Source organism: Loa loa (assembly GCF_000183805.2).
Source record: "Loa loa unplaced genomic scaffold supercont3.125, whole genome shotgun sequence".
Classification (NCBI taxonomy): Eukaryota; Metazoa; Nematoda; class Chromadorea; order Rhabditida; family Onchocercidae; genus Loa; species Loa loa.
In genome coordinates this window covers 45,604-66,544 of record NW_018108305.1, presented here as the reverse complement: position 1 = coordinate 66,544, position 20,941 = coordinate 45,604, and the positions used below count along the sequence as shown (strand labels likewise).

General features: G+C 35.5%; 3 protein-coding genes across 3 annotated transcripts in view; all 3 read right to left on the bottom strand.

Annotated features, from left to right (window-relative positions):
• Positions 1 to 8,399, bottom strand: part of LOAG_17760 (thyroid hormone receptor interactor 12) — a 15,211-nt gene extending 6,812 nt beyond the window's left edge. Inside the window, exons 1-17 of the mRNA XM_020450420.1 lie at positions 8,329 to 8,399; positions 7,279 to 7,463; positions 6,913 to 7,008; positions 6,207 to 6,299; positions 5,747 to 5,908; positions 5,294 to 5,534; positions 4,940 to 5,054; positions 4,475 to 4,637; positions 3,988 to 4,126; positions 3,469 to 3,590; positions 3,138 to 3,372; positions 2,676 to 2,861; positions 2,228 to 2,372; positions 1,316 to 1,521; positions 886 to 1,113; positions 427 to 572; positions 116 to 271 (exon numbers count right to left, since the gene is read on the bottom strand). Coding sequence (XP_020305900.1) covers positions 116 to 271; positions 427 to 572; positions 886 to 1,113; positions 1,316 to 1,521; positions 2,228 to 2,372; positions 2,676 to 2,861; positions 3,138 to 3,372; positions 3,469 to 3,590; positions 3,988 to 4,126; positions 4,475 to 4,637; positions 4,940 to 5,054; positions 5,294 to 5,534; positions 5,747 to 5,908; positions 6,207 to 6,299; positions 6,913 to 7,008; positions 7,279 to 7,463; positions 8,329 to 8,374 — 2,664 coding nt within the window. The 5' untranslated portion in view covers positions 8,375 to 8,399. The remainder of the gene's footprint in view (positions 1 to 115; positions 272 to 426; positions 573 to 885; positions 1,114 to 1,315; positions 1,522 to 2,227; positions 2,373 to 2,675; positions 2,862 to 3,137; positions 3,373 to 3,468; positions 3,591 to 3,987; positions 4,127 to 4,474; positions 4,638 to 4,939; positions 5,055 to 5,293; positions 5,535 to 5,746; positions 5,909 to 6,206; positions 6,300 to 6,912; positions 7,009 to 7,278; positions 7,464 to 8,328) is intronic.
• A 3,641-nt stretch (positions 8,400 to 12,040) lies between these two features.
• Positions 12,041 to 16,884, bottom strand: LOAG_05366 (hypothetical protein; the record flags this gene model as incomplete). The annotated part of the gene is made up of 10 exons (XM_020446826.1): positions 12,041 to 12,165; positions 12,294 to 12,365; positions 13,478 to 13,566; positions 13,989 to 14,170; positions 14,379 to 14,478; positions 14,814 to 14,984; positions 15,275 to 15,345; positions 15,598 to 15,822; positions 16,048 to 16,145; positions 16,797 to 16,884. 10 exons carry the CDS (start codon positions 16,882 to 16,884, stop codon positions 12,041 to 12,043), a joined length of 1,221 nt encoding a protein of 406 aa, XP_020302877.1.
• Positions 16,885 to 19,157: 2,273 nt separating this feature from the next.
• On the bottom strand, positions 19,158 to 20,057 carry LOAG_05365 (hypothetical protein; the record flags this gene model as incomplete). Its single annotated transcript, XM_003140902.1, has 2 exons — positions 19,158 to 19,339; positions 19,925 to 20,057. 2 exons carry the CDS (start codon positions 20,055 to 20,057, stop codon positions 19,158 to 19,160), a joined length of 315 nt encoding a protein of 104 aa, XP_003140950.1.
• Between the last annotated feature and the right edge of the window lie 884 nt (positions 20,058 to 20,941).

Sequence of the window (20,941 nt, the reverse complement as noted above, 5' to 3'; positions counted from 1 at the left end):
TATATATATATATATATATATATATATATATATATATATATATCTTTACCCAGTAAAAGGGAGAGTCATTTCCTATCAGAAAACGTTTGCAACATTAATAGATAGGGAAACTTACAGTAAGGGACATAAAAACTGCGACGAAGCGTTTGAGACGAAGCTTACGTGGCGGCTGATGTGCTGGTGAGGAACTTGTAATATATTTACAGAGGGAAGTAAGTACACCGCTGTGACTCAGTTCAAAGGCGCTTACATCGTTTTCGAGCAGAATTGTCTGCAAATAATAAAACTTGTAAGCTAAGCATTACGTGGCTCATTCCCTAGGTCGACTTGTTCTTTACTCTTTCCTCTCTGGTGTTTCTGTTTCATTTTTCCCATATTTTCAGATAAAGGAAAACAGTGACTCCTAATTACAAGAAACAAGCTTACCTTAAATCCAGTAAGTGCAGCGCTTCCAACATCTTTTTCACTTGCAAGAGATGTAGCAATTGCTGTCAAGCGACTCAAAAGTGACGGAGTTGAGCCATCGATACCAGTTGATGGTGTTGAAAAATACATTTGTATCAGATATTCAGCTAAAATGGAGAAATGTCCGAATGTTTACCGTTTTGCTATCAATATAACTTTCAGTCATCTTAATGCCACAAACATTACTACAGTAAAATATTATTAAAAAAACGCCATCCGTTTGAACAACTGAAAAAACGTGCCGAAATTGGAAACATAGAAAACTGAGATAAACGGAACCTTTTTTAATAGACTAGATGCTGAAAAAAATCAATATAATTTTCAAAAAAAAATGTTCATTTTAACAAGCTGCATCGAATTACGTTTAATACGATCCAAAAAACTGAAAGCACGGAGATATCGTTTGCGAAAATGACGAACCTTCCTTACGTATCCACTGGCGGATTATTTCACGCTGTTGATGATTTAGAGCAGATCCGCCGGTAGATGACAATGGCATCGTAAATGAACTATGACCAGTAGTGGATGACTGCATCAAAACAGCCGAACATGAACTTCCTACAGCAGCTGATGGTGCAAACGTTGAAATACGTCCACGCGACGTAGATGTATGAGCTGAAGAAGGTGCGCTTGCCGAACCACCAGATCCTAAACTTCCATTAAACTAAATAGAGGTAAATGGAAGTCGTGACAATCTAAAAAATCCATCCCGTGAAAATATCAATACTACAGGAGTATTCTGGAATTGCTGAGAATGTTGATCAAATCAACAAATGAACACACGTAACTTACACCGAGCGAAAGCATCAGAGTAATGCATCCGACTATAGCGGATAATAATAATAAGTACCTGAAGGATAATGATGTACCGATGTTGTCTGAGATTGACCGATAGTAGTGAAAAATGATGAGAGCGTATTATTTAGTGATGTGCTATCATGTGGCGAATGTCCGGTAGATGATGATGTGCCCGGCATGCGAAACGATGGCAAGCGTAACGTATGAAGAAAATTGGAAGGCGTTGTTTTACGACGTGATTCTTTGCGGGATATAGGACTGCAACTGGATAATTTTATCATATCCATGCTTATAAATCTTATTATGAAGCACCATCAGCGATGTCCAACTGCTACTCCACAATAGAAATGCGATGTAGTAAGTATGTAGGTTGTCATCGACAGTCATTCACTTAATGAACAGAATGAAAGGAATGACATAATGGTTGAAAAGTTGACTTTGGGATCATTGACTTTCATTTGGAAATTGACAAATCGATGCGGCGCATTCTGTTACATAACCCAGCCAATTCAAGAAATGTAAGTGACATAGTTTTGATGTGCTGTAGAGCATAGGATTTCTTCAACATTTTCCAGTGTAATGGAAAGGAAATCTAACCAGCAGGAAAAGTTCAAAAAGTTTTCAGGTTGGTGATACGATTATAGTGCTAAGATTGCTGATAAGACTAAGGTGGGCAATGACCCAATGATAAGCTATCATTCAAAAATGAACGAGACGTGAACGATCAGTGAAATTATTTGTTGCAATCAATTATGATGGCAAGTGTAACGGATGAACTGCATCCCAGGACGGCTATTATAAACAAAATTGTTCCAAAGGTAAAACAAACTCGAACTGCTATCACTTTGCAGTTGATTTAAAATTTTCTTACAATCAGTTCTTCGAACACATATATCTGTGCAAACCAAATATTCCGTATAGTCAACTTATAACAACTGCAAAATTAGACAGAGAGGATCCAAACCTCTCTGGTGAAGTTTTACGGCGATGACGACCACCATTTGGTGAAACGATAACACGAGTAGCATTACTTGAGCTTGGACCCGCTTCTGCAGTGGACACTGCCAATTGTGTGATACTACGAGTTCTTGCACTTGCAGTTTGCTTAGCTGAAACCATCCAGATCTTGAATTTATTGCATAGGCTGGTAAGTTATCTTACCACATTCTTCGAAAATATTCCTGCATATTGAATAATGGGACAACCCTGATGCTCTGCTCTGCGTGTAGTTTGGTGATCGATGTTGATGATATATTTGCTAAGTAATGCAAGCCATACCTCACGTTTCTCCAATGTTTCTATCCAAATTTTAATCAGTAATGGAAAATGCGAAATAACAATCATACTTAAAAATATGACTGCTATTTACACTTTTTTTATATTGCGGTGCAAAAGTCATCAAAAAAATTTACTGGATGACGATGCACCTTCCGCCAATTCCGATAATGCTCGTGTTTTCGGACCACTCCGCGTTCGGGTGCCAGTAGTAGCAGCTACATTATCTTGCTCACAACCCGGTGTAGCTGCTTGTGTTGATGGAGCTGATACTGGTGATTCAAGCTTCATTTTAGATAGTTTTTCAATTTCGTGTGCGACACCTTTAAACTTCAAATAGTTATAAAAAAACACAAACTGTAATCAAGATACCACTTCATTACTTCATGAAAACAAAGGCAATGATTTTTTATTTTTTGAATTCTTTTTTCCAGTAGTAAAGGTTAAGGTCAAAGCAGTAGGAAAGTTACTACTAAAAAAAATTATGGATGCAAAATCTACTTCAAACAACAAGGTGCTGCACAACATGCAATCTGCTCGCCCTTTTCCACTTTCACAACCTACAAAAAAATACTAAAATAAGAAAATGGGAAGTTCACCTTCGCGCTTGAATAATGGCTCATACATATCCGGAAATTTATCCAGAAGCAGATGAGCTAGCTGCAACGCCGACGCCACAACACAAAGATCTTTACTTCGTGCACTAGCCAAAGCACTGGCAATATGTCCAGCAAGGGGAAGATTTGCCAGAATATCTTTTAGCACTCTTACATCTGATGGATAGATCATTCTTAAAGTTACACGCAAACTTTCATAACGAAGTGCTGGACCACTCTGGAAAGAAATAAGAATCCAGAATGCAGAAATTGCTTGCAACCGATCGAAATTTCTAGCAAATAAAAATGTCATGAGGGAAAAAACACAACTTACTGAACTGCCATCGATTTCCACTAATATTGGAAGAAGTAATTGCACAACCTGTTCTAGAAGGACTGGCTCCGTTTTCATCAATTCCAGACGACGGTCTTCTTCTGGAGATGCTGTTTTACTTTCTGTAAAATAATTTTTAAATCCACTGAAATATATATTTTACTGCTAGAGGTACGCTTACTAGTTACAATCGTTTAAAGAGTTTTTCAGCGTATCATCCGGCAAAACCACCTAGACTGTTCGTACAACCAGTATGCCACATAGATAAGCAATAAAGTGCTGGTTGATCGATCCACGAAGACGTATGTCGAAATTGCGAAAAAATGAAAAGCGAGTAATTATCGTTTCTACTAGATGAATTACCAGACTGTCGCATCCCAGTTAAAATCATAGTGTCTTCAGGAAATTCTCAACAGAAAACTTAAATTTCGGATTCAATATTTTTGCACGAGTGCACAGTCCCAGACTTCAGAAATCGAATAATCATTCCTCAAATATCTAAACGCTAATGAAACTTACTAAAAACGGATGCTCGTCGTTGTATAGCTCTTTCCTTACCCGTTGAATGATTTCGTTGTACCATTCGTTGCAAATCAATTTTATAAACATTTCCATTAATTTGAAGATTTACTTCTGTTTCACTTGTTGTATATGCCATCTGTAAATACGAAATTTCAACAAGGCTATAAGAAAAACTTTCTGTCCAAACTTTAGTCCAAATTTTTAGTTAGAAAAAGAGTGAGCATAAAGCACAGAAGAATGTAACTAAAAATTTATTTCTACCATTTTATTCGCCTAAAAAAACCTTGCCTTTGATCTCAATCAAATTTACACATGATTACACAAAAACGGTCTTCTAGTGGAAACAAATTTTGAGAAAGCCGTACGCACTGCAATCACTGAAGAATGAAAGGGATGGTTTAACTTGACAGCAAAACATGCGGATGCAGACATGGTAACATGCAGGCATGAAAAATTTTCTTTGAAAAAACAGTATCAACAGTACTTCAATAAGCCGTGAATCGAAATGAGTAAATGGCAACCACTGATTAGAATCATCTTTCCAGTACCACAGTGTCGGTTGAAAATCATAGTAAGCACCATGCGAACGTAGCATTACGTTATCTATTTCAAAGATCCCATCAACCGGCAAACGTGGCATTAGTTCTCTGTAACAGAGAAAAGAAAACTATACATTTTTTGCACCGAAATTATCTAAATAAGGTCACTTTTTACATGCTGCCAGTTCTACGCAGTAATTTATATACCGTTAGGTATAAAGAATAATATTTTCTCGCATCCTAGAATTTGCAGTCCAGCACGTGAAATGACTCCAACTTGATCTACTGTTGTATTCTACGATCACTGACTATACTATATTAACCTTCATCAAGATCAGCAGACAAAATATATGGCATTAAAAAGATGAAGTTTTTAAAAGAAGCTGAGAAAAAAAGGGATAAAAACTAACCCAGCCAAATAAACCAATTCTTGCAAATGCTGCGGTGGACGATCAACAATTTCAAAAGTCGTATGATCACCTTCTTTTGATCCAACAATCAAAAATTTGATGGTTCTAGCAAAATCTGCAAAAAATGATTCCCAATAATCAACTAACAAATATGATGACAAGAGCTTAATATTCATTTTGGTTACTGTACAACAATTAATTGGGTTGTTCATCAATTCAGTTATTTGACTAATCGACCACATAATCGCTATATCGGTAAATCATAGCTTCTGCATCGATATATACAAATGTGCTCGCTACAAGCAGTCTTCACTCATCTCTTTTTCGAAACCAAAGAAAACAACATAGACTAACCCATATAAACTAATGCGACTGCCAGATCGCTACACCTGGAAGCCATTGAACGCAACATACGTATCAACGACTGGAATGTATTCGGTCCCACTGCACAAGGTTGTACCAGGAGTAATTGCTGCACATTTTTCAGCAGTGCATGATTTTGGCCTGCTATTTCTCGCAACTTATCAGCATGATTACGCATATTGTCGACTAGACGACAAAATAATACACAAACTGACTCTAGACATCGTTTATCCTGGGAAATAATAACAACTTACATCATTCTTAGTTTAATCTAAATTACAACCTATATGAAATCCCTTCTTGAACTTGTTTTTTTGAATCAAATTCCCCCCTTTTCTAGAAATCTGAACTGCAACAAAATCCCTTTTTATATATACTTTTATCATTTGCTGCAAACTCGCCCTTCTAAAAAAAAAAACTTTGTTAAAAAAACTTTGTTTTCACCTCAATTAGGAGTCGTTGGGTAAGATCAGCCAACGATTCACGCACTTGAGAAAAATCATTAGCTGATACATATGTTGCACAATTAGCAGCTATTTGAAATGCTAAACGCTGTGATGGAACAGAGAAGAAATCAACATGCGATATCGTCGCCGCGATGCCACCCTAATGTTAAAAAATTCCGGGTTGAAAGTTATTCAAACGTAAACCATGACTAACTGAATCACTTTCATATAAGTTTTTCCATTAGCTTTAAATGATCACCAACACCACGCTTTTTATGATTGTCTTTCATTTATTATACTACCGTCATTGACTGATGATTGGATTGCCACTTTTTCAGAATATCAGAAAAAATACTACGATATGAGAATTTCACAACATATATTCTATTATGACACATTAACGACGGATATTATCGATAAGCGCATGTTAACGGAATACTGCCACATAAGAAACTTACAGCCGACATGATATTTTTTCCATTTCTTTTTGACATCACTTCCAACGCCATTAATGACTGCTCCGCTACATCAATGCATTCGATACGTTTCAACTGAAGAAAATTTCATATCCATGACTAATATTTTCTATTTTCCGAAATTTGTTCAGTCCTTTATCAAGACATCAAAGGAAGAGTATTAAGTGAGAAAAATCGGAGAAGGGGAACGAGTTCTGTTGCTTTTTTTGCTTACAGTTTTTCAAATCGGTATTCGTAATTCCGATGTCAGTAATGGGATAGACACATTATAACGAAAAATTTGATAGATCTATTTTCATAGCTACAAAGATTTTCACAGCTATCAGAAAAAAATATCCAACACATCGTGATTTATTAAAATTTTAGCTTGAGGGCTCCAAAAAACTTGTCCAAACTAAATACCTACCTCAGTATGCTACCAATGATTGTCAATAAGCTTAATGTGTCATAAATGCAAATTCTACTCAACCTACATAAAGTTCTATTCCTGTTTATCGGAGACGCAATACAGTATAAAAGTAATCAATAATGTTACCAGTAGACCTATCATATTGTTACGTAACCCCTAAAATATGCCTGTAGCAACATTTTCTCCTATCAAAGTAAGTTCGACGGCTGTCTAATCATTCTCCTTTTGTGATGAAGAAACAACTGAAACATTTTCGATGATAAATTCTGGTAACGAAACCTTTTCAAGAAGATGTGGCACTGTATCGATAACAACTGGTAATGCACGCGGTAAAGCTTCTAGCATATTTGATATGCATCTTGCAGCCGTAAGCATCTAAAATAAAATGTTAGAAATCATAATAAAAAATGAAATTAGCAAACTGCAATGTTTTCGATTTCGTGGATTGATTCCAGTAATCCGGTATGTTTAACTTTAGTCATCCGTCTGAAATGCAAAGCATCTACCAGTACTGATGTAACTGGTAGAAAAGGGAAATTACCATATGAAACACAATGCATGGATAACAACTGGCAAAAGGGTTTCGATACTACTCGTCTACCAGTAACGGTAAAACCATTTTGATGAATCGAAGCCTTAACTTACCAATACGAAATTATGCTCTTTCTGAAGTAATAGAATGAGAGCATGAACGATATCTTTGATTGGTAAATTTGGAAGGCTTTCTTCATTGCCCAGAAGTAGCATATCGGCTAATTCGGTAGCTGCATCCAGCTGACTAAGCTCACTTGTAGAACGCAAACGTTCCATTATTGACACAACTCGTGCATCTGAAATATCTAATTAATAAATCAGCATAACTAGCAATAATCAAACTGACACCACCAGACAAATCATTCAGAGTATTTCATAAAAAACAAGAGTTCTTTTTTTCACTGGCAGAAGAAAAATGTCTGTCTCTGAGTCATTCCGATATACGGTTCGAATCTGTGCATATTCTTTAGACTATGAAACTTCCATTCATACACATAACATATCTCGTACTTATTAATAAGAGTTTCTCCTCACAAAAGAATAAAAACCCAAATAAATTGCACAAGATACTAATAACTACGAGGATCAGAAAACAAAGACGACTTAAATAAATGAAAAAGAAAATAAAAAACTAAATTGGCTGTTACTACTAACTACTCCTGGACTTACCTATCCTTAGCTTCGTATAAACAGTTCATACCGTTTAATCTTTCGGATTATTATGTAAGTACATAAAAAGAAGACGCTCACCTGCAATTTTTAGTGCATTTACCGACTAGAAAGTCGAACATAAAAATTTAGCATATAGTATGTTTCCTCACAGATATACTGCCGCACATATTCACATACACACACATATATATTCATATAAGTACGTTATTATCTCAGCAGAATTTAATACATAAATGGGAAAGGGCGCTTCAAAAGATGCTTGTTTGCTTAACAGAATGATAATCATTGATAACGATAATCAAATCCAGTGGCTATAGTAGTCGATAACACTAGCAGTTGTGTTTCAAGTTTGTTTCAAGAGACCAAACAGTAAGAAAAGATTACTTCCTAGCCCACCCTCCAACTCGTTGCCCTTCCCCCACAGATTATCAAATACTTAGTAAATCTGGCAATCGATGCATTAACAGCATGAATAGGTTATCCCATTACTTTTCTTCCTTTTGTCTTCTTTTTTGCCCTTCGTTCCTTCTTTCATGCTCTTCCTCTCTAGTTTCAAAGAGCTCTTTTGAGCTCTCAGACCTCAGACAGGAATCCAACCGGTGAGGTACCAGAACTTCCAGCCTGAAACATTTGGTGGGCTCAAAAAAAACGACGAACTTCGCACACTTGAGCAGGCGGAATAACGAAATTTTCGCCGAAATAACGAAAGTAGCAAAAACGAACTTTAACATTCGCTTCACCAATTTTTTAAGCACACAAAGAATTGGAACAATAACTTTGAAATGAATATAACTACTACGCTACAAAATAAACTATTAGGTGAAAGAAAAAAAAACTATTAGTCTTTAGAAAGCAAAAAAGAAAGAAACTTGAGAAACAAATTAAATCTTCATCGTCTATGATAAATAAAAATATGGAAGACTGGTTACACAGAATGTAATAGCTCTAATAACATCCTCTCCCATCTCCCACATAAATACTATCGTTATCAGACATTATCTTATTTAACAGAGAAAGAATGACAACTTCTCCATTTCCCTCCTCATCCCCTTCTCATCCTATCGTTACGGTAACGATATGGTTATAGCAATCAGATAACAATAACTGAAACAGGTGATATAGTCAAATAATGGATTGATATGGATCAGTGGGGTCTTGTTACACCACCAATCACGATATATTTCCTAAGCTTCCATCACTCAATCTTCTTTCTATACAGATTGGTCATTTGACCTTTCTTTAATAGCACCTACCCTATTCCCTATAAAAGAAGATCAAATTTCCTTACTTTACCAGATAGGACATTATTTTCAAACAAATCAACTCTGTACAATTTGGAAAATTCATATAAACAGATCAAAATATCTTGTATAAGAAATTCCAAAACCAAAAGCAGTTATGCATATAAAGGATTAACACGTAACGTATATATGCATCATATACCTATACTAAACGTCATACCATCACCTATTTAAACATCACATAAAGAACTATATATATATACATATATGTATATATAGAATTACCACACTATATGTTGCATTATATCACAAAATCATCTACTACCTTCACACACCGCCTGGAAATCAACCAACCGACTTCATGTTAAACATTTCTTATTTATTACAAGAAGATTTATGCAAGTTAGTTGTTACTTTAATTATTCAAAATTTTGCATCTTTTTTCTCCACCTAAATGATTTCCAAAAATTAGCATACCTAAAATCTCTTCCAAAAAAAAATCACTGCATATCAACCCGTTAAATTCCCTTAAAACAAAAAAAAAAAAAGAAGAAATGAAGAGAAAGCAAAAAAGAAAAATAGTGCTGAAAGGTAAAACATTACAGCAATTTATCATTGTAATTAACCATTATATACTAAAACAGCTGACAAGCATCTTTCCAAAGTGTTTTACTCCTTCCTATCATTTTCAAATATTCCTTTTCTTTATCCTTCACAAAGTTGAATTATCAAAAACATATATCTTGCATAATTTTACAATAAATTATTTACCATCTAAGTTTTAGCTTAAAACCTCAAAAAAAAAATATCAGACGTACAAGTACCTTATAATTATTTCAAATAAAGTGCTTTGCTTTAAAATGCATAAAGCATAATAGTTAATCGAATTGATCAAGACGCATCATATAATCTTATTAATCCACCTAATTTTCCTTTCGAGGACTTCGTTTACCTTTCTGAATTTCGTATTGTCACCAGAAAATAAATGCAACATGGTTAAACTGTCGAGTAACCATGATTTTCAGCTTGCATTTGTGGTCAGTATATACTACTCGCACTATTACAAAAGCATAATTAAACTCAAAGATGTTTCAACTAATTGAAAACCTCTTTTGACGTCAAAGAATAACTGCGGTAGGGTGAGCTAGCAGTAAATATATAGCCTAGCACCGAGTAGTACGACAACTTTCGAGAAGGTGCGTATATAAGCCAGAAACATATCGACCAAATCTTTAATAGTGCTTGGGAGAGAAAAGCTGGCCTGCTAATCTTCTGCTAAGCTCGCAATACAGAATCAATTCTAGTCCCATTCGTCTCCTGTAAATTTGCTGCCACTCCAACCTTACACCTCAAGATGACGCAAAGGCATGGTATCAATCCTGACATCATAATTTACCTTTTTCGTTTGCCTCAGATTTTCCGAAACATCAATTTCGAAATACAGGTTGATCTAACTATTCATTAAAATATTCCCTTTGAATAGCTCGCTACATTATACATTCCTTTAATTGGTCCCTCGAAAACATTTTATGCACCGTTAATACTACCATCAGCATCAACATTAATAGCAATAGCAACAACAACAGCAGCAACAGCACATCTTGCCGTTGCTGATCAATATTATATAAATTTTGCCACAAATACATGCTTGTGCAAAATGTTCTTGTATAAATTTCTCAATGATGACCTTTAACCTTAATCTCAGGCTGTAATAACTCGTAAAATGAAAGATCATCAGAATCAGTCGTCAAACAGACACGAACTTTATTTTGCTTCATCCAATCGTTGCTAGAGACAAAAAAAAAAAAAGGGAAAAATGGAACATTTTCGAACTTTCCAATGCCCCAAGCATCTTGAAATTCCTGGAAATCCTAGAGATTTCTAAATATCATCAAATGCGCAATGCAGATTAAATAAATATAAATTTGAGAACAGGTTGAGGACTCTAATGGCAGTATGTTAAAAACCTATGTAGCACGTCAATTATTATAGTTCTTATGGACTGCACAGATAAAAAATTCAAAAATAAAAAAACGAAGCGGTAAAGAAATATGCATTTACCGACTTCTGGTATCTGATAATGTACAGCATCTCCGGTATTGTTAGGATAAACCCTGTGAAGAGGCATGGAATTTGAACAACTTAAAGTTTACTCGAGTAAAAAAAGAAAAAAAGATAAATTCTGATGGAATATCTAAATGCTGTATAACTTATTTTTACTAAATTCTAACCCGCAACAGTCTTTGGAAAACGTATCCGCTATTTTTTATCACTACTTCCGAAGTGGATTTTTGAAGTCGCAGGCAATTCGAAGTTGACCAAAATCATGTAAGATGAACGAAAGCCTAATTAAGCAGTTGAAATACTAAAGTTAAAATAATCGAACCTTCTATCAAAAGGAAACCTCGTCCATAATTCACAACCTGCACGATTCTACGGTTACCAATTCTTGAATCTAAATTAGTTACAATTTGCGTAGCAAACCAATAAAATTTGATGGGTAAATTAAAATATTAAAGGCTATTTTCGAAAGATCTCTTACCCGCACTAACTGGTTGAATAGATCGGTGTATCAAACCTCTGGTCTGAATGATTTGGAAGAAATTATTCGGATCTAAATGTTCGAAAGTTATTAAAGGAGAGCAAAATTGAGTACTAATAACTGTTTCCACTTTTTAAACTTAAAATTCTACGAAATTCCCATCCTTGACTAACTGTACTTTCAAGTTCAGGCATAATATACTTATGAAGTTTTAAAATTCTAAGTTTAATGGGATAATCGGGCGTACACCAAATCTTATTAGAAACTTAAGCCATTGCAATGAATTATCAAATCCATAGATAGTAAAAACAGATAAATGTTTTCCTTGATTCTAACCCTATTTTAACTAAATTTTCAAGATTACGACAACCATATGATTATGTGGCATTTCATCAGACAGAAATACTGTACTGAACTTCTACGAATTTATCCTACCCGGAAAAGTAAATAGAGGTAAGCCGTGTGTAACTTCTCGCCATAAATTCCCCGAACTCAGCGGATTGTTCAACTGTCCTTGAAGTGCACTCCTTACACCTAAACAACCTAGAGTTAATAAGAAATGAAACTACAGATTTTTTAGTGAAAAAGTATCTTATTTTCCTTTTTTTGCAAACTTATCTAGAGGGAAAATTTTCATAAAGTACAGCTTATTCCTACAAAAGTTATCTTACCTATAATCTGACCCATCATCATCCTTTGTTGCCAAGGTTGTACAATCACCAAATACTGAAGTTGCTGTTGTTCTAAACAGTACATATTTTATATCTCTATTTTTCTAGGATCAATTCTTATATTATCGAACTATCGCAGTAAAGACAAAGAAATCATTCCTTTTTCTTCCATTATTTCGTTCTCCCTTTTATCAATCCTCTCTCATTAGGCTTTCCTTCTGGCTTTTCTATTCTAAATATACTGCCATCCGTTAGCTTATCCTATAAAAACTAAAGGAAATAAATCTGACCTGCAATTATATTTGAAATATTACCTTGTAAATTCTCCGCATCTAAACAATTCGTGAGCATTACTATGAGATCAAATTTTAAACAAACAGACCAAACAATCGAACCGTGCACAAGTACATATATGCACATATACAATATCCTCATAACTTGTTGCAGGATAAAAACAGGAGAAATAACACATCGCTTCCTCATAAATGATAAGGACATGAACAGGAAATAAAAACGAAGATATTGGATGTCATTACTGACAGCTAGATTATTTGGTATGATACGTGGTAGGCTTAACCAAATACTGATGCCGTGGTGAAAGAAGCACTTGTTCGATAGCAATCTATATCCGTTGTGTACGCTTTAAGGATATTCTATACGACAGTAGTTTCGCAGGAAACTGAATTTCTCACACATGTATAAACTTATCATTCTGGCATAAAACTTATTTAAAGAAAAAAAAACCGAGACATTGCACATGTGCAATGTCTGTTAGTTTCAAATATCCATTAATTAGGCGAAATAAATGAACGAAAAAATCATTCCTAAAACTAAATGGTTTCCATGCGACAGAGAAAATGCATAATAACTGTACAATTCTTCACTTTCATTTTTCAATTCATCAGTAATCCTTTTAGGCAAATCTACTCCATCATTCGAGGTAACAGTAGAAAGAGATTAAGCATAAAAAGACTTAGATTAAGACACCTAAATCTACACAACACCCACCAAACTTGGTCGATTACAATTTTTGACATAATATCCTGTTTACCTTCCTTCTCTCTCCTCTCAATTAACATATTGTTTACGATGACCACAAACAGCAGCAAACAGATATGACATGATGAATGACACTTTCAAGGATAGAAAGCCCTTCCTAAAAATGTAGCAACAAGAACACTTACTAGGATGCGCATGTGCTGAACCAAGTAAATGCTGAACGCGAGGTACAAGCGCACCCAGAAATGAAGATGCTGTATGAACAGCTTGTGACCTGAATAAAATAATTTGAAGTTCTTTAAAAATCCAAAATAGTGCTTGTATAAGCCAAAACCATTATTTGAAGTCATTATTTTTCATGTTACTGCGAGTAAATGCGTGCAAACGTCTGCACAGTAAAAGTGAAGGTACTACATATAAAATGAGGATACTACATGTGCACGAAGCTAAGACCATGGAAACGCATGACCAGTTAATTGATTACCAATTAAGCGATTATGCGACATAGATGTTGTAGATTCTTATTATTGGCACATCTATTGTCAATCGTTCTGCGTAACTCACTTCAAAACAGTGCTTTGAACAAGCGGTATTTTTTAAAGACATTATCATCGAGTACTCCATCTAGCGTACTATGTAATATGAACGTATATATTGATTGTCGTTTTATTCAAAAAATCTTTATAGGGAACTTACCGCTGTAAATTTCTAAACTGTGAAGTATGACTTTCAGCAGTATTACCATCACCGCTCACAGCTCTTGAAAGTTCTGCAGTCGTAGTCGTAGTTGTTGTTACAGCACTGCTACTTACTTGTGTGGTCAGTGCTGCGCTGTTACTAGCAGTTACCGTTTTTGGACCTGTATCATCTGCTGTATCCTGAATTAATATTGCGAGGCATAAATAATGGTATCGATATGTAAATATCAGTATGAGTCATGCATGAGATCAATACATTTTCCAATCCCATCCCTTCATTCAAATCATTCCGGGGACAAAAAAAAGGGAAAAGAAAACAAAGCTAAAAGATTTTTTTTGCGAGCCTGAGATATAAATAAAACCAAACAACAAGTACATAAATTTAAACCTGTACAACTACACCAAGCTGTGGAGTCGAACGACAACCACTCGGTTCGCCTTGCTGTACGAAATTTGGTGAAACACGACTCGGTGTGCTTTCACAACGCCTACAATATAGTGCACTGTTTTACTGGAGGAAAATAATGGTACAATGATTATAAATTAGAGAGGAGAAAAAGTTTTAATATCCAAATTTATGATATTTGTGATATATTATTGTTCATGGTGCCACAATGATACTCAATTTTCGTTATATCGATCTCGCAGTATCATCAGTAGTGTAAATAAGAATTAGAAAGACAAATGTACATCGTTCTTCTTTGCTCATATCTACGCTACATATGTTGCTGTATGCACATTTGACTTAATGAACTGCAGTAATCAATATATAAATTATATTACTGGAAACATTTTTCTGCAGACAAATGTTTAACCGACGTACGCGATACTGTGGCAGAGACCCGTTGCTGAACTATGCGCACGAGTGCGTGCTGATGACGAAGTGCTCGGCTGCTCACTGTTATTTGTCGTACGTGAGCTCTCCGCTCCGGTAGCTACTCGGCCCGCCACAGTGGTACGACCTTTACGAACACGCGGCCTATCTTTTGCACTTCTGGAATAACGTTGTTCTTTTCAAGGAACTTGGTAACATTACCTACAACTACGCAAAAAATATCAAGAAAAAAAACCACCTTCGTCACCACCCCCAAATTGCTGTGATCGATATAAAACGATAACCACAGGTGAAAGATTACAACTTGTTCTCCAGAAACCGAAACATAATTTCTGTAGATGAGATTTATCAGCAACAAACGAACATGAAGGATGACACGGTGAAAGAGAGAGGAGAAAGAGAAGGAAGTGAAGTAATACTAAGAATAGAACAGCAAAAAATTATGATACCTAGGCTGCTCAGCCACTAGTGAACCACTATTTGTATGCGCAGAACTGTTAATACTGTCTGTTGTCTGACTCTGCAATAAGACCAAAGCGCAGTAAAAACAATGAAAGTTTTAAGAAAAAAAGTACGAAATCATAACATCGTATCCCAGTTCAATCTTAAACGGTACTCTAAACAGAGAGTCTGTGCAACTTGAACAAAAAAACAATGACAGCGCGGTCATCTAATCCCCATAAACCTATAACAACCAATGTGTCTCTAATTAGAGAACCACTTTTTTATCAACAACAAATGGTTGAAATTCAAAAGATTTGAAAAAACTAACACTTGACACTGGAGTTGAATACTGACGTTGCGAACGGGTCAGACGGCGATCAGTCGGGTTTTGATCAGGAAAGAAGTCTGTCAAATACTTCAATTCACTTCTAATACTCTCGTGTCCGGAACGACCGGAACCTGAACGCCCACCCCCTCCACCCACCGATCCCGTTTCAGACGTACCCGCTAAATGAGAACTTTGCTGTAGAGACAGGTCGTCGTTTCCTGGATTCTGCAAATACACAATCTTCTTTTCGGCTTTTCACTCACAATGTTTTAAATGCATTCTTCAGTAAAGCAGAAAGAAACAACCAAAGAATGAGTACGCATCACTACAATTATACTAATATTTTGGAATAGGCAATTTGTCTCACATTAGAAGGGTGAAGAAAGCAAAATCGCCCATCCCGTTTGCAAAGCAGAAGTGTGAAAGTAGGCTTTTTTGAAATTAATATACCTGTTCCACTGATGAATGAGTAACTCGACGCAGTTTAGACGAAGAAGAACCCACAGCTGCAACTGATGCTGTTGGCAAAGCTTCTGATTTCAATGAACCTGGAATGAATGACCGATGATTGGCGGTTATCCAACAACAAACACTAATGGAAAAAGAATCACACAGTTCATTATGATAGCAGAGAAAGTGGCAAAATGAAAAGTAGAAATGACTCTTCAGAATTGCTGAATAGTAACCAAAAATCAGCAACGAAAAAAATAACCAATGTTCACGAATTCTTATTCTAAGAAACATATTTGAGGACATTTGAGGATTTCAATTCTTCAAATCCCACTACTCAAACATGTTGTAACAGCACAGGAATAACAATGATTAGGAAATATTGAAGTACGATATGAGGAGCATATTCCCAAAGTTTTTTTAAGCAAGCCGAAGAGAAATGTTATGTAGATGAGGTGATTCATGCGATCAACAGTAATGACAACACTATCTAACCAGCGAGTAGAACATGGTAAAGAGATTAATACACGTGATTGTCCAATATTTATATAACTTCACGATTCATAAAGCTAATGGACAATTGCATTATCTTTATCCATCACAGTGTAATGAATGAATTACCGGAATGATTAATGAAGATAACGTTTAATTTATAACAATACGAAAGTGCATGTAATGGTAATTTAACAGGACGACCAGTTTTTAGTTTCATTTCCTAACAAATTTTACCATGTAAGGATAAAAGCAACCTGAATTTGGTGAACTACGTTTTCGACTAAGTTGAGGCAGCGTAGCGTTATCACCGTGCTGTCCAGATGCCGATCCTATATTCGACATGGAAGAGCTGAAAATTTAAAGGTTGAAACAATATATTGGCCAATCGATACAATGATTGAGAATCGATGGTTGACGACGCTTTACTTTTTCTATCCATACGTTTCTTCCTATTTGCCTCATTCTTTCCAGTCCACTTTCCTCAGAAGTCCACGAATACCACATACAGAACATAATATCTATTGCTACAGCTCCAAACATTACTATTAAACAAATGGAAGAATTGGAGCTATTTAAAAATCTGCCTGGACTATTTAATTTCAAAGATGGACAGCTCAGAAAATTGTTTCTCAACGCTGTCAAGAATAATGACATCAGCGGTCAGTAAACGTTCGGTTATTGTCTAAAATTCGGATTGTAAAACTGACATTTCGATACCATTCAGAATAGAAGGGAAAAAGTTCAAACATTATCAGAAATAGTATGAAAAATGCTCAGACATCAAACGGAACACTGTGGGAAAATCTAAACATGCATAATTTCTTTCTAACTACTTCTGACGAAATGCTCTCTAAATATGTTTTGTGATTAGTGATGTACTCCTACAATCGTTTCCACCCCCCAACCCAATGACCTACGAGAGAGAGAGGATTGTCCTCTAAAAATACATATTTCGTCTCGACAATGGACATGATACGAACGGTTTAAAATCCATCGCTATTATTTACCACAACCATTAGACTAAAGATCGATTGTTAGGAAGGGAAAAAGAACAAAAGAAAATGAGAAATGATGAAAACGCCGTACATATATTACAAATGTATTGATCGAAGAATTGAAGCAGTAAGCTCTAGAATTTTTACATTTTTACTGCGAAAATTACTGAGACTCGTAAATGTATACAAAAACGAGAAATATAAATTGTAAGATAAAACATCCACTGAATAGAAAAAAAACCATCCCCATACTATTACTGTATAACTTAATTATGGTTAGTAATAATACTGTGACATAAATAATAGGAAATGGAAATCTTGCAAGAAATATTCAATGGATGTTGATAATAATGTATTAAAATGAGTACTCACTTAATTTCTATTTAATTTCTTTCATACTCAATTTCTTTGAACATTCAGGGATCCATTAGATAAAATGATCGTCTACTATCGTATGCTGAATTCTATAGTAATGAACTCGAGATCTTCAGCATCATAGTTTTTGGACATTTTCGTTACCGTAATCGTTTAAAATAGGCAAGGGGAAGAGAGAGAGGAGGGGGAGGAAAAGAGCCCTTCGACGAGCCACAAGAACCCTTCTCTAACCCATTCCTGTAGTTAACAATATATCACAAGTAAGCTACTGAATTATAGTGTGACCCCAACAGTGACCTCGGAAACAAGTGAAGAAACAAAAACGGACTAAGAAGAAATACTCAGAATTCGCACTTCGGATGACTGAACGATCAACATGTTTCGCAGTTGATCAGCACATCATATGATAGCATATGCAATCAGCGATATCAACCTCACTTCCACACCGAACAATGCTAAATCATGATTCATACATATTGCGCTGAACCAGTGCAAACCTGTCTTGACCTTTCCCCGTGACCTACCTACGAAAATTAAAGTGCTCAGAATACTCATCTCTCGGCTGTAAATGCGACAAAAAATACTACGACCACAATAGTACAGTCATTGCCATCAGAAGAGTTGAATGTATAGATAGAATAAACCAATCCTTGAAGAAATTTCCAACATCTATATATAAGTGTACTTCAAGAACTGCAGAACAGATTTGAAAAAAAAACCGATAATTTTTCATCCGGCATGCTATATCAACCATCTAGCTGCTAACATTCACCATTTTCTTTTCTCTCTCAAAAGATCTACCGCTGAGAAAAGAGACGAGAAAACTATCGCCATTATCTTCAGCAAAATAAAAACAGTAGCACTAGCAGTAACAGCAACAGCAACAGTAACAGGAACAGGAACAGCAAACGGCAACAACAACAATAAAAACAACAACAGTAATAATAACCAAAACAACAACAAAAACTTTATTATCAACTAACAAAAAAGTGCTAATAAGGAGAAAATTTCTCTTCGATTATTACTCCCTTCTTCATTCATTCATAACAAAAACTGGAAGGCAAAATCAGTGAAGAGAGATGGAAACGAAATGCCTACAGGGCAAAACACTAACTCTATCAACATATAAGCTTTCTTCTATCCTATATTTTCAGGTTCGAAAAGCATAGAGTATTTATTCCTATAAGCCTTCTTTTACTCAATATTTTAAGGGTTTGAAATCATAGGCCCATTCCATGTTCCCATTTATCCACGCATGTCTTCCTCAACCCAGCACCTACAAGCCCAGAGTCTTAAGCTTATCCATCTTCTATTTATATCCATACAGCTCAACCCTTCCTTATCAAGTGTCTTCGAACCGAAATTTGTAGGCCCATCCAGTGTCCTCATCCGTGCAAGTCTTCCATGAAGATCTCTTATCATTAAACCTGAAATCCTAAGTCCAAAACATAAATCCGTGATGTTCACCAATTACTCCTTACTATACGCCTAAAATCAAAGATACCATACCGCCCAAATCATAAAAATTTCAATTTATATCATTTCCATTCTATCGCTTTTAATTTAGCTACCTAAGATCAATAATATCGCATTTAGCAATCTTCAGTTTACCTAATACCTCATAAATCATTTTCATTTTCAATTATCACTATCAGACAACAAACAATAAGCAAATAAGCAAGAACAATCAATGCGAAATATGACCAATAATCAGAAGCATACCTGAGAAAGCCCTGTACTGAATTATTTGCACACTTGACGTGAACCTTTGACGTATATACGCAGACAAAACCAAATCGATACTTTCAATTTCCCAATTCACCTCTATTCCTCCTGCTTCTTTTCTCTTTTTTTGCTGCTTCTAACTGTATTGTTGACGTTGTTATTGTTGTTGTTGCTATCGAATATACACCACAATACTGATGGGAATAAATCGATAATGAATTCGTTACAATGAAATTTCAAAAAAAAAATACTACATATACATATGGAAACAATACTAATTAGCATACTAAAAGCCTTGTGTATATCTAAGGCTTGTATATATGAGACAAATGCGACGGAAGAACATTGTGCAGGTGAGGAATAGAGGACATCAACGCATCGTTCAATCGTCACCTTCTCCTTCCTTTCCTCTTCATTCATAGCATTTTTGCCTTCTTCCCCTCCTTCTTCCTTATCGTCAAATTGTCAACTTCTATTTGTCTCTTAGAAAAAATTCACTTTGATTCTTCATGTCAAGGCCTTATCAGCATGGGACAAGTTCGAACTGAATAAGATGATAGGACATTATCCATTTCGGTGGCCCCACAAACCCTTCTCCTTTCCATCGTAAAACTCTCATTACCATTCACTCCCGGTAGGCATGTATATGCCTCTCTGTGCATGCATATGTCTATTGCATGCATGCATGCACGTCTCTACGTTTGCATGTACGTATAATGTGCGTGCATATGTCTGAATTATTTAACAAATGACTAGTAATAAAATGACGTGATATGCAAAATGAGTGAAATAAAACAGATATATCATCATCCTCCTCCCTAACTCTGCTCTTATTTTTGCCTCCTCTTTCTCCTTTCTCATGCTAAAAAAAAGACGAATCTCTCTTTCTCCGTCTCCATATATTCTCCTAGCTATAGCTATGTTAAAAACGGATGGATTATTCATGACCGGATATGGTACCGTATATACAACTTATTGTTAAATGTTAATGAGAATAAGTAGCACACGTATTCCTACCACATAACACAATGAAATAAATTATCTCACGTACGTTTTGTCGATTATTGTTTTGGTTTAATTGGAAATGAAAACTGAATCAGTAAACGGATAAATGAATTCAGGAAAAACGGATAGATAAAACCATGTTTTTGTTAAATTACAAAAAATTTTCCGCATATATAATGAAATGAAAAGTATATAAGATATGTCCTACAATGCTTCTATCTAACCCACAATCATCATAACTTTTATTTGCGAAGAGGGACAGAGAGGGAGAGAGAGAGAGAGAGAGGGGGAGGGAGGAG